The following is a 12,795-nucleotide window of genomic DNA, read 5'->3' on the forward strand; positions in this document are numbered from 1 at the left end:
GTAGCTTCTTTGATACATAACAGTTTGTATCTCTTAATCCCCATCCCTGTACTGCCCCTCCCCCTTCCCCCTCTCCACTGGCACCACTTGTTGTCTAGTTGTCAGTGCGGCTGCAATTACTTCAGTAATTTTATAACAGATCTGAATCACTACTTTTCATAAAGCTGCATTTGAGTGGTGAAACCTTAGTTTCTGAACAAGGAAGAATGTTTTTCTTTGGTCTGCATGTAAAGGCGTTTTTCCACAGTAGATAAGTGTGTGTTTGTTGCAAGGTATAGCAAAGAAATTTCAGACACAGTGTTCTCTCAGGAAAAGGAAGGTACCATCAGTTGCTAAGACATGTGATGAATTGTAAAGCAGACCTGTAGCCCTAGTCCTGCTAAAGCTACGCTGAAGTGGCAGAAAGCCTAGCCTTCAAAGAGGAAAAGGACGTAGCTTCCTCGTGGTTTGCATGTAAAGACTTGTTCCAACTTAGATATATGATGTTTCTGACCAGCTACATGAAAGAAATGTGGGGCACAGTGTTCTTTCAGTAAAAGGAAGTCACGCATGCTGAGTCACGCACACCTGCAGTGAGCTGCGTTAGGGACCTGCACCACGGCTGCTTCTAAGGCCACACTGAAGTTGGGAAAAGCCAAGTTCTCTCTTTTTTTCCCCCCTAGACATGGAGAACAGACTTGTGGTTGCCAAGTGGGAGGGAGGAAGGGGTGGGATGGACCAGGAGTTTGGGCTTGGCCAATGCGAGCTATTGCATTTAGAATGGATAAGCAGTGAGGTCCTACTGTATAGCACAGGGAACCATATCCAGTCTCTTGGGATAGAACATAATGGAAGGTAGTATGAGAAAAAAGAATGTATATATATGTATGACTGGGTCACTATGCTGTATAGCAGAAATTGGTACAACATTGTGAAGCAAGTATACTTTAATACAAAAATTTAAAAAAGGATTGAGTCTACTTTCATAACCTAGGAAGAATGCTTTCAGCTACAGGCAAGACAAAACACAGTCAGCCTGGACCTTCAGCATATGGTGGGTCTAGGTTGGCTCATCCTGGGGCTCAGCAATGTCACCAAGGGCATGGATTCTTCCCCACTCTTTCCCTACTGTCCCCAATGGCTTCCTCATGCTAAGTATTCTGCTGCCGTGGTTTCTGTAATTTTCCTGGTGAAATCAAAGATTTCCTTTACAATGGAATATGACTCAGCCATAAAAAAAGAAAATGCCATTTGCAGCAAAATGGACGCACCTAGAGATTCTCATGCTAAGTGAAATAAGAAAGAGAAGGACAAATACCATACGCTATCAATTATATGTGGAATCTAAAATATGGCATAAGTGAACCTATCTACAAAACAGAAACAGACCCACAGATATGAAGAACAGACTGTGGTTGCTAAGGTGGAGGGGGGGGAGAGTGGGATGGACCAGGAGCGTGGGGTTTGTAGATGCAAACCATTACATTTAGAATGGATAAGCAGTGAAGTCCTACTGTATAGCACAGAAAACTATATCCAATCTTTTGGGATAGACCGTGATGGAAGATAGTACGAGATGAGAAAAAGAATGTGTGTGTGTATATATATAAATATATATATAATATGACTGGGTCACTATGTTGTACGGCAGAAAGTCACACTAAATCAAGCGCACTTTAAAAGAATAAAATTTTGGAGTTTCCGTCGTGGCGCAGTGGTTAACGAATCCAACTAGGAACCATGAAGTTGCGGGTTCGATCCCTGGCTTGCTCAGTGGGTTAAAGATCCGGCGTTGCTGTGAGCTCTGGTGTAGGTTGCAGACTCAGCTCAGATCCTGCATTGCTGTGGCTCTGGCATAGGCCAGCGGCTACAGCTCCAATTAGACCCCTAGCCTGGGAACCTCCATATGCCATGGGAGCGGCCCAAAGAAATAGCAAAAAGACAAAAAAAAAAAAAAAAAAAAAAAAAAGAATAACATTTAAAAAGATTTCCTTGTTCATGCTCCTATGGGGCAAGAAACTTCACCTAATCTTCCTGGGGCATCCTCTTTTATCATTTCCCTAATTTCTGCTGGTTGCTCTGGTATCTAACTTGGTTCCTGGTAGAACAAACCTTTCCTCATTTTACCTTGTCAATTTCCTGTGACCATTCTTGTACAATTTTCCCATATAACTGTTGGAAATAGTTTGATGGAGTTGAAATAATTTGGATTTGGAATGGATCTGTGTTGCTGGTACCCAGGTATGGGACGGAGAGATACTGTAATCACTGAAGACTAAGGCGAGCTTTAAAATTTTTCCATTCATGTACACACCTTGAAGCATGGTTAATCTTTTTTGGTAAAGTGGCAGGTAGTAAATAGTTTCAGCTTCTCAGGCCATATAGTTTCTGTGGCACATATTCATCTTGGCTGCTACAGCATAAAATCCGTCCCAGACAATATGTAAGTTAATGGGCATGGCTGTGTTTTGATTCCATTTTATTTATAAAAATAGGCGATAGGAGTTCCTGCTGTGGTACGATGAGATGGGTGGTATTTCTGCAGTGCCAGGACCCAGGTTCAATCCTTGGCTCAGTGCAGTGGGCGAACGGATTCAGCTGCCTTGCCACAGTGGCAGCCGTGTAGGTCACAACGGCAGCGTGGATCTGATCCCTGGCCTGGGAAAGCCACATGCCCCATGGTGGCCAGAAAAGAAAAATCAATCCACCAATCAATCAAAAATTATTTAAAAAAATTTCTTGCCTACTCCTCCATTAAAGATCCTATTATTTTTCGGAGTTCCTGTTGTAGCTCAACAGTAACGAGCTGACTAGTATCCATGAGGGCTTGGGTTTGATCCCTGGCCTCACTCAGTGGATTAAGGATCCACCACAAGCTGCATCACGAGTCACCGATGTGGCTGTGGCATAGGCTTTGTGGCACTAGCTCTGATTGGACCCCTAACCTGGAAACTTCCATATGCCACAAGTGTGGACCTAAAAAGTTAAAAAAAAAAAAAAGACGAAGGAGAAGGAGAGAAAGAGAGAAAGAAAGAAAGAAAGAAAGAAAGAAAGAAAGAAAGAAAGAAAGAAAGGAAGGAAGGAAGGAAGGAAGGAAGGAAGGAAGGAAGGAAGGAAGGAAGGAAGAAAGGAAGGAAGGAAGGAAGGAAGAAAGAAAGAAAAGAGAGCCTCTTTGCACTCTGCCTGGATGATTCTATAGGTTATATTTTATGGCAGACTTCAGCCCGGTCCATGATGAGACTTCAGAGTGAGACTGTCCATTGGAATCAGTGCCACAGTGGAGCCTGATTGGAAGAGCACAGGCAGACAAGAGATTACCCATAACTGGGAAACAACAGTGATTGTAATATGGATTAGTTATATGTTTCCTACTTGTCTGATTGGAAATTTCTCTCCCTGGGCAAAAAACACAAAGGAAGCAGCAGATGGGCTTTCCTTCCTCTGGAATTTTCCTGAGTCCTGGAACACAGCTCTGGCTGCACACGGAGTGAGGGTCTGAGGGGGCAAAGAGAATCACTGGTCATAATTTTACACACCCTGAGCATCTCTGAGAGCACAACTGTATTTTTTGCCTCATTAGAGAGCACTTTAATTTTTAGGAGAAAGTTATCACTGGGTCTCCCCCAACCTCCACCCTTGACATGATGTAGACCCTCAATTATATGTCACTCTGGTTATCATTCCCCTTCTTAAAGGGTTTGCCAAATATTTTTGAGACATCAAATCCGTTTTACTTCATTCGTCAATGACAACATCCCCCTGGGGTTTTCTCTCCTTTATGATGCACTTTATCCAGGATCTTTCCAATGCAGGTTTCTATGTAGTGATGATTTTGAGAACTTCTATGTCTGATGACATTCTTTTTGTTTTGTTTTGTTTTGTTTTGTTTTTTTAGAGCGGCACCCACAGCGCATGGAGGTTCCCAGGCTAGGGGTCAAATCTGAGCTGCAGCTGCCAGCCTACACCACAGCCACACCAGATCTGAACTGTGACTCTGACCTACACCACAGGTCCTGGCAATGCCGGATCCTTTAACCTACTGATCGAGGCCAGGGATCGAACCTGCATCCTCATGGATGATAGTCAGATTCTTAATTTGCTGAGCCACAACAGGAACTCGCTGAATATATGTCTTGATCCCACTCAGAGACATACGAAAAGCTTGTTAAAAAGCACTGATCATTTCTGTATTTCTGACAGTCACAGAAAATTAGGAACACATCAAAAGTCCAAAAGTGGGTGAACAAGGCTTGACAAATCCAGGTGAAATGACATCTGACAGGCATAGAAATAAAATGTAAAGATACATTTAGTTACATGAAACTATGTTCAGGGTATACTGTTAGGTATGAGCAGTCCATTTCCAGAATGAAGTTGGCAGCCCTTCCCCCACTGTAACTTCCACAAATCTAAGGATAGGAAATCCCATGGTTTGATAACCACGTGATGCTTACACCAAAGATGCAAAGAGCTGCTGTTCTTTGTGGTGGAATTTGGGCTTTGTTTTCTCTCCTTTGCATGAGGACCTCTTCTGCCCCAAATGGAGGTGCCAGAAACTTCCCTGGCTGGAGGGCAGGAAATCGAGTGCACAATTTGGCTTCTCGTTCTGTGCATGACCACTCTCACTCCTCACCCCACACTGGCCTCATGGATAAGACAGGTTCTCGCTTTCCCCAGAGATTGAGGGCTCCACAACCCCTCAATTGCACCTCCTGTCATCCCAGCCCATCCCAGCCTTCAGAGGGTGAAACTATCAGTAGAGGACACCAAGGCAGAGAATGCATGCAATTGTTGCTGTAAAATCCTTTACTCCCTATTTGGGCTAATGATAGAGAAAGAGAAAAAGGGGGAAGGAAACTCGAAATGAAACAGCCAGAAGGGACAAATACTGGGCAGGGAGAGGTCCTCACATAAAGGAGAGAAAACAAAGCCCAAATTCCACCACAAAGATCAGCAGCTCTGCTGTCACCTTTCTCCAAGGCAAGGGCACCTGCTGAAGTGACAATGTTAACGTCAAACATTAACTGCTAAGGATAGAGATGCCCATGGAAACAAGTTGCAAAGTGCCTACCCCTCTTTTCAGGACATGGACAAGGTGATAACGCTTTAGAAGCACCGTCTGACTCGCCAAGTACTACATTTTTCTGTATATTAATCTTGAATTCCGTAACTTTCTGAATTTATTTATTAGTTCTAATAGTCTTTTTGTGGTGACTTTAGGTTTATCTATACAAAAGATCATGTCATCTTCAAATCATGACAATTTTATTTCTTTTTCAAGTCTTATTTCTTTTTCTTGCATGATTGCTATGTCTCAGACTTCCAATACCAAATTAAATAGCAATAGTAAGAGTGGGCATCCTTGTGTTCTTCCTGATTTTAAAGCTCTCAGTTTTTTTTTTTCTTTTCGACTATTGAGCAGAGTGTTAGCTGTAGGTTTATCATAAATGACCTTTATTATGTTGAGATATGTTCCCTCTATACCAACTTTGTTGAGAGTTTTAATCACGAATGGGTATTAAATTTTGTCAGATGCTTGTTCTGCATCTATCGAGATGATTATGTGCTTTTTATTTGTTTTAACATGGTGAGTCACACTGATTTGCGAATATGGCACTAACCTTCCATCTTCAGAATAACTCCCACTTGATCTTGGTGTGTGATCCATTGAATGCCTTGCTGAATCTGATTAAGAAATCTCTCAAATCTCATTGATGAGATGGATTGGATTGTCTACTTTCCATCTATTGATGGATCTATTATCCACATTCATCTATGGATGAGATGGATTGGCTCATCCAGGATGGATTGGATTATGTACTGATTGGATTATCCACTCCCTCTATATAAGGGGAAGCAGAGGCAGAAGCCAGTGTATTCTCCAGCAAACCACAGGCCGTCTGCATCTCAGCAGTGGGTCAGAAAACAACTCAGTGGTGTGGAAGATGGAGAACCTTGCATCCACTAGCTTTAGAAGCCGGCATCATCGTCTGGTGAGTGTGGAATCCATATCGAGGGTAAAATGTTCATTTGTATCCTTTCTCCTTTTGTAAAATCTCTTTTAAATTAGCGAACACTAGCTCTTAAAATAAGAAGTTACCTTGTTGAAGGTTATTTCCTTTGTGTTCGTATCAAAACTTCTTTGGGATTTGTATACTTTTTGTATAATAAGAACTAGGATATGAAGTCTAGGATAGTAGACAAAATGTATCTTTCTTTTTAACTAAAATCGCTGGAAAGTGGAAGTAGTTTTTGGTCCTACGGTATTTGGTCCTACTTTAAATTGTTTTCCTCTCTGGGAAATTCTTTACCCATAATGTATTTAAAATTCAGTTCTTTGCTCAAACATGTCCTTAGTTATTTAGGGCTTCCCTAACCTCCTCGTCCTCATTGGTAATTGCTGTTAGCCTTTCACCCTTTAACCCTTCTGACCTCTCTTTCTCCAGCTTTTTCCTCTCTTCTTCCACATCTTCTTCTTTCCCCCTGTCTTTGAGTTGGTCTTATTGTCATCACAGCATTAAATCAACCTAATACTCTTAAACATGCATTACTGTTATTTCCTCTCACCAAGATTAAAATAAACTGGGACAATGATTTTGTTGAGCGAAATTCTGGGTCACAGGTTTGGATATAACAACTTGGTATATTATAAGAGCTGCAGCAATTGAAAGATCAAGTAATTTTCCCACCAAAATGAGACACCTTGAGTAATAAAAAGGGCATTAATAGTTATGGCATGACAAAAGGAAAGATTTAAATGAGATACGGTTTCCTTCTTTTCGCGCCTTTTAGGGCCGCACCCGGGGCAAATGGAAGTTCCCAGGCTAGGGGTCCAATCTGGAACTGTAGCTGCCGAATCGGAACTGTAGCTGCCCCGACCTATACCACAGCCACTGTGGCAATGCCAGATCCAAGCTGAGTCTACAAACTACATACACCACAGCTCATAGCAACTCCAGATCCTTAACCCACTGAGCAAGGCCAGGGATGGAACCTGACTCCTCATGGATACTAGTCAGGTTCATTACCCACTGAGCCGAGCCACAACGGGTTTAGGTTTATGGTTTCCCTTTTTAAAAGATCTTCTAAAGAGAAATGAGGGATTTAAAAAGGAACTATACACTTATTATACAGTTTAAACAGATTAATGTGATTAGAGTCTTATGATGGATTACAGAGACAAAGGGTTTAAAATCTTAGTGACCATTTATTGCAAAAAGAGATTATGTCATTGTATACCTGAAGTTGGGCGAATTTATTTGAAAATTTATATATATATTTTTTGGTCTTTTTGCCTTTTCTAGGGCTGCACCCCTGCCATATGGAGGTTCCCAGGCTAGGGGTCTAATTGGAGCTGTAGCCGCTGGCCTACGCCAGAGCCACAGAAAAATGGGATCTAAGCCGCGTCTGTGACCTACACCACAGCTCACGGCAATGCCGGATCCTTAACCCACTGAGCAAGGCCAGGGATCGAACCCACAGTCTCATGGTTCTTAGTCAGCTTCGTTAACCACTGAGACACGACAGGAACTCCAAAAATCTAGAAAGTTTTTATGACTTTAAATCAGTTGCTTTCATCAAAGGTATCTGAGCACCTTCAAAGGACAAAGCGATACATAAATAGGGCATGGCAGAACCTTCAGTTTCCCATAGTCCTCTCTTCACTGAGTATCCAATTTAGTGAGAAAAACTACATGGAAAAAATTAACACAGAGTAAGGTAACCCTGTGGAAATGGTATTCTGAGGATTGAACGATGCTCACAAGTTATTCCAAAGTTGAAAAATTTAGGTGGATTCAGGATGGAAAGTGGACGGTTATGTGATAGGGGTGGCAGGGCGTCCAGAACGATGCTCAAGGGCAGATGGAGTTTTAGTTAGGATCACTGAGTTTAGCAGACGCTGAGATAAGGGTGGTTTATTTGGAAAAATAACTGGTTCAACTTGGGACCCAGCCACCCTGAGCTGAGTCATTGATATGATCACTGATGTGGTGTGTGGGCAAATGAGTATCTGGGTCTCAGATTTGAAACCAGCTCAGGCATTTGGGGAGATTTTCTAATTCATTAACAACGAATGTTGAAGTCAGGGAAGTGGATGGGATTGCCTAGAAGAAGGTGTGGATATAGAGAAGATGTGAGATCAGACCCACTTCTAAAAAGCATCCATTTCAGGTTCTTGTGGCTCAGCTCTGCATTGTGGCTCACTGGGTTAAGAACCTGACATAATGTCCGTGAAGATGCAGGTTATATCCCTGGCCTTGCTTGGTGGGTTAAGGATCTGGCATTGCTGTAAGTTGTGGTGTAGGCTGCAGATCCTGAGTTGCCGTGCCTGTGGTGTAGGCTGGCAGCTGAAGCTCTGATTCGACCCTTAGCCTGGGAAATTTCACATGCCACGGGCGGCCCTAAAAATCAAAAAAAAAAAAAAAAAAAAGAAAAAAAAAGAAAAGAAAAGAAAGAAAACAGTTTTATGTCTTGGGATCCTGGGATCCCCATGTCCAAAAGGTGGTGTGTTAGGGGTGCCAGCATATGTGTAGTTGGCAGTGAGAGGGATGGGAAGAGGAAAGCAGCTCCAAAGGAGGATGGTGGAGGGGAAGAGTCTGGAATTGGTGCTGGATAATGACCTTGACCTTTCTGTCCTTGACTTACATCTGCTGGATGTCCCAGGATCCAGTTCTCAGTGTGTGATGCCGGTACCAGCAGCATCAGCTGGGAACACTAAGGAATGCAAATTGTTGTTTCCATCCCGGACACTTGGGTGGAGATCCAGAAATATGAGTTTTAACAACCCTCTAAGAGATGGTGATACAGTGTCACTGGAGACCCATTTCTCCAGGGAAAAAGGAGGGTGGTTCTCCAAATGAGCCAAGAACATTCTCCATGAGGGATGGAGGTTTCATCTGCCCTTGTCTTCAAATTTCACATTTCCTTTTGTTTTCCAAGGAGAAGCTCAAGAGAAATATGATGCCCCAGGCACTGGAGGAGAAAAGACAAGTCCACTTAGCCAGGACCAAGCAGAGACATCGTGACAGATCCGGCCTTCCTCTAAGGCTCACCAGCTGCATTTTCAAGAGGCCAGTCACAAAGACAACTGCTCATCCTGGCAACAAGGTCAGGCGCAGTCAACAAGAGGAGACCCTGAAGAAGCCCCAGCAAGTCTGTGCATTCAGGAGACTGCAGGGGCTCCAGGCCTGCAGTCCAGAAGGAGACCTTTTCAGTACCTTGGACAGCGCAAAAGTAGTCCGCGACATTGCCCCTGGTGGTGCAGTTGAATCCAACAGCCTTGCTGGTGCAAGGTCACTGCACCCCAGCACCAAGGCCATCCCTGCCCAGTCTTCAGATGGGGCAGAGATGATCCCGGGATTGGGGCTCTTCCTCCCCGAGTCCCTCTGCAAACAACCAGTAATAACATATGGCCATATTCGCCGGCAGGCTCAGAAAGTGAAGAAAGCAAGAGAGAGGCTGGCTATGGCCTTGAGGGCAGACAAGCTGGCCAGGGAGGCAGAGAGAGCCAGGGGTCTCGGGAACTTAGGCGTGTCCTGAAGAAGCCAAGGAGTGGCGTGGCCCTTGGGACGTGGTCACTATGTGACAGCCCCCTACCCTTGTTCTCCTTGCCTTTGTGAATGTTAACCCTGTTTCTTGCTCTGGACTGAGATGCTTTGTTATATTAATATTGTCATCTATTAAACTCTTGTTTGACAAATATGTAAAGAGTAAGTGGTTTTGTGGATGAGAGATTGGGTTTTGGGGGAAGGGCAAGAAAAAGGACCTCTGCTTGTCCTTGTGCACCTTAATTTCTGTTTACTCTGATTTATTTATTGACTTTTATATGGAATTCTATAGAGGTAATATAGCCTGAGGGATTATTTCATTTTTAAAATATTTTCTGGTATTAGTTACACTCAAGGAAGAAATGACACTTGGAAGAGATTTTATTTTTAATGTGAAATTAGCTCCATAAACATCTTACTTTCTTCAGCTTGCTTTTACATATTGTTCTAACATATTCCATTTTTTTTTCTATTTTTGTGCTGAATGCTAAATAAGTCCTTTTTCTGTAGTTCACTACATGTTAAACCACTACATGTTATGTCCTTATCTGTTACCTAAAAATTAAGGGGGAGTTTTTGTCTTTTTAGGGCTGCACCCATGGCACATGGATGTTCCCAGGCTAGGGGTCAAATCAGAGCTGCGGCTGCCGGCCTACATCACAGCCACAGCAATGACAGATCTGAGTCACATCTGTGACCTATGCCACAGCTTCCAGCAACGCCATATCCTTTAACCCACTGAGTGAGGCCAGGGACCCAACCTCCATCTTCAAGGATACCAGTCTGGTTCTTAACCTTAGCCACAATGGAACCTCCGGGAATTTTTAAAAATTAGACTTTAACTTTCAATTCTTTTTTTCTTTTTTTTTTTTTTTTGGCTGAACTGACAGCACATAGAAGTTCCCAGGCCAGGGATCGTACCCAAGCCACAGCAGTGATATCCCTGGATCCTTATCCTGCTATGCTACCAGGGAACTTCTAACCTTCAAGTCTTAGGAAGGAACATGGTCTTTGGAAATAGTTTAGGCTGACAATGACTTGCTAGCAAGCTTATTGCCTTTGCACAGAAACACGTCCTCAGTCACTAAAATTTGCCCAGCTCACCGTGTGGGGCACATTGTAATCTGTAATATTCTATAAATAATTATTCAATAAACAAGTCATTTTCCTCATAAACAACTTATTCAGTAAACGTAATTATTTGTAAACACATAAAAAGTGGAATAAAAATATCACGCTACAGAAGTCAGAGGGGAAGACTGTTTCACTAGGTCAGAAGGAAAATGACCGATGTGGGTTTGGAAGGCATTTTCTGGACTTCCTTGGACCCCTTTGGTGGAGTAGTTTTTGTCACTGGTAGAAATGGAAGTCTGAGTACAGAGGGCCAAAGAGTGACTGAGAAACGGGGAGGGCAGAAGGCGAGTTAAGGTGGGCGGCCAGGCTTGTGCTTCCACAACAGGCTCTAGATTGAAATTGGGACGAATTCTCTCCCAGAGCCCACAGCTTTCATGGCGGGTGGGTTACTGGGGAGGGGGCAGCTGTCACCACCCTAGGACTAGGGCAGATCCTCACTTTTTTTTCTTTTTAGGGCCACACCTGTGGCATATGGACATTCCCAGGCTAGGGATCCAGTCAGAGCTAGTGCTACAAAGCCTGTGCCACAGCCACATCTGTGACTTGCAATGCAGTTTGTGGTGGATCTTTAACCCACTGAGCAAGGCCAGGGATTGAACCCTCATGGACACTATGCCGGGTTCTTAACCCACTGAGCCGCAACGGGAACTCCAGATTCTAACTCTTCAGCGTGAGATAAAAATCTGCATATTCCAATCATCTAGGGTTCTGGGAATGAGAGGTGTCACACGGCCTTTTCTGGCCCATCAGGTAGGTACCAGGCACATGATCCGTTAGGGAACGGAGGTGGAGACAGGTATATGCATGGTTATTTTTAAAAATTTTTATTGAAGTAGAGTTGATTTACAATGTTGTGTTAATTTCTGCTATACAGAAAACCTATTTCATATGAAGTCTCATTCTGAGGTTCTAGGAGGGCAGGAATTTTTAGTGACCACTCAATCCACTACATCTTCTATTCATGTTAGGGGTGGGGAAGTCTATCTTGGAGGTGAGGGTCCTGTGTTTGGTGACAAGTGGTTATGTTAGCATTGGACATACAAAGGATCCAGAGAGCCTTCATGACGCAGTCACATCTGAGTGGTAGCAATACTGCAGGGGTTGTTTCTTTAAAAGGACTTGATTCCAGACTTCCCATTGTGGCTTCATGGGTTAAGAACCCAACATAGTGTCTGCGAGGATATAGGTTCGATCTCTGGCCTCACTCAATGTGCTAAGTATCTGGCCTTTCTGTGGCTGTGCTGTAGGCTCACAGCTGCAGCTCCAATTCAACCCCTAGCCCAGGAACCTCCATATGCTGCAGGTGCAGCCCTAAAAAAGACAAAAAAAAAAAAAAAAAGAAAAGAAAAGAAAAAGAAAAGATTGGGGTGGATAACTATTTCACCTCATTTCATAGAGACAAACAGAAAGTTAAACAAAACTACAAGACTGAGGAATATGTTTCAAAGGCAAGAACAAGACAAAGCCTCTGGGAAAGAAACCTAATGAAACAGAGACAATTTATCTGATAAGGCGATCAAAGCCAAAGTAATAAGAATGCTAACTAAACTTGGGAAAGAATAGATGAACACAGAGAGAACTTCAAATAAAAAATCTTGAAAATATAGAAGAACTCAAGGCGGAAGAATACAATAACTGAAAGGAAAAATACACCGGAAGGAATGAAGAGCAGTTTAACTGGTGGAAATGAACAAATAAGCGACGTGGAAGGTAGAATAATGGAAATCGCCCCAACGGAACAGCAAACAGCGGAATTTAAACATGAAGATAGTTTTAGGCACCTTTGAGACAACCCCATGTGTATTAACATTCATAATTTGAGGGTTCCAGAAGGAGAAGAGAGAGAAATAGATAGAAAATGCTTTTAATGAAATTATGGCTGATAACTTTTCTAACTTGAAGAAGGAAACATCCAATTGCAGAAAGTACAGAGACTCAAACAAGATGAACCCAAATGCTCTTGGGTCATTGGATAACCAAGAGTAGATGAAAGAAAAGGAGATTTTATGGTGTCTGTCAGCTGAATTGGAAAGGGAAAAATAAATGAAAAATCCAAGTGGAAGATGACATAAAAGTGGTTACCAAAAACACAAATCAAAAAAGAACATGAGATCAACCTTATGAATATTTTCTC

General features: G+C 42.8%; 1 protein-coding gene across 1 annotated transcript; it reads left to right on the plus strand.

Annotated features, from left to right (window-relative positions):
* Positions 4,056 to 9,739, plus strand: LOC102167984 (putative methyl-CpG-binding domain protein 3-like 5). The gene is made up of 2 exons (XM_005654751.3): positions 4,056 to 5,972; positions 8,920 to 9,739. Exons 1-2 carry the CDS (start codon positions 5,925 to 5,927, stop codon positions 9,517 to 9,519), a joined length of 648 nt encoding a protein of 215 aa, XP_005654808.2. The 5' UTR covers positions 4,056 to 5,924; the 3' UTR covers positions 9,520 to 9,739.

Source organism: Sus scrofa, chromosome 2, assembly GCF_000003025.6.
Source record: "Sus scrofa isolate TJ Tabasco breed Duroc chromosome 2, Sscrofa11.1, whole genome shotgun sequence".
In the NCBI taxonomy this organism is placed as follows: Eukaryota; Metazoa; Chordata; class Mammalia; order Artiodactyla; family Suidae; genus Sus; species Sus scrofa.

What these genes read in the sequence shown, in the direction of transcription:
- LOC102167984 (XM_005654751.3), top strand. Translation starts at nt 5,925, where the DNA reads ATGGAGAACCTTGCATCCACTAGCTTTAGAAGCCGGCATCATCGTCTG. An exon ending in GAAGCCGGCATCATCGTCTG is followed by an intron (nt 5,973 to 8,919) that starts GTGAGTGTGGAA and finishes TTGTTTTCCAAG; the next exon opens with GAGAAGCTCAAGAGAAATAT.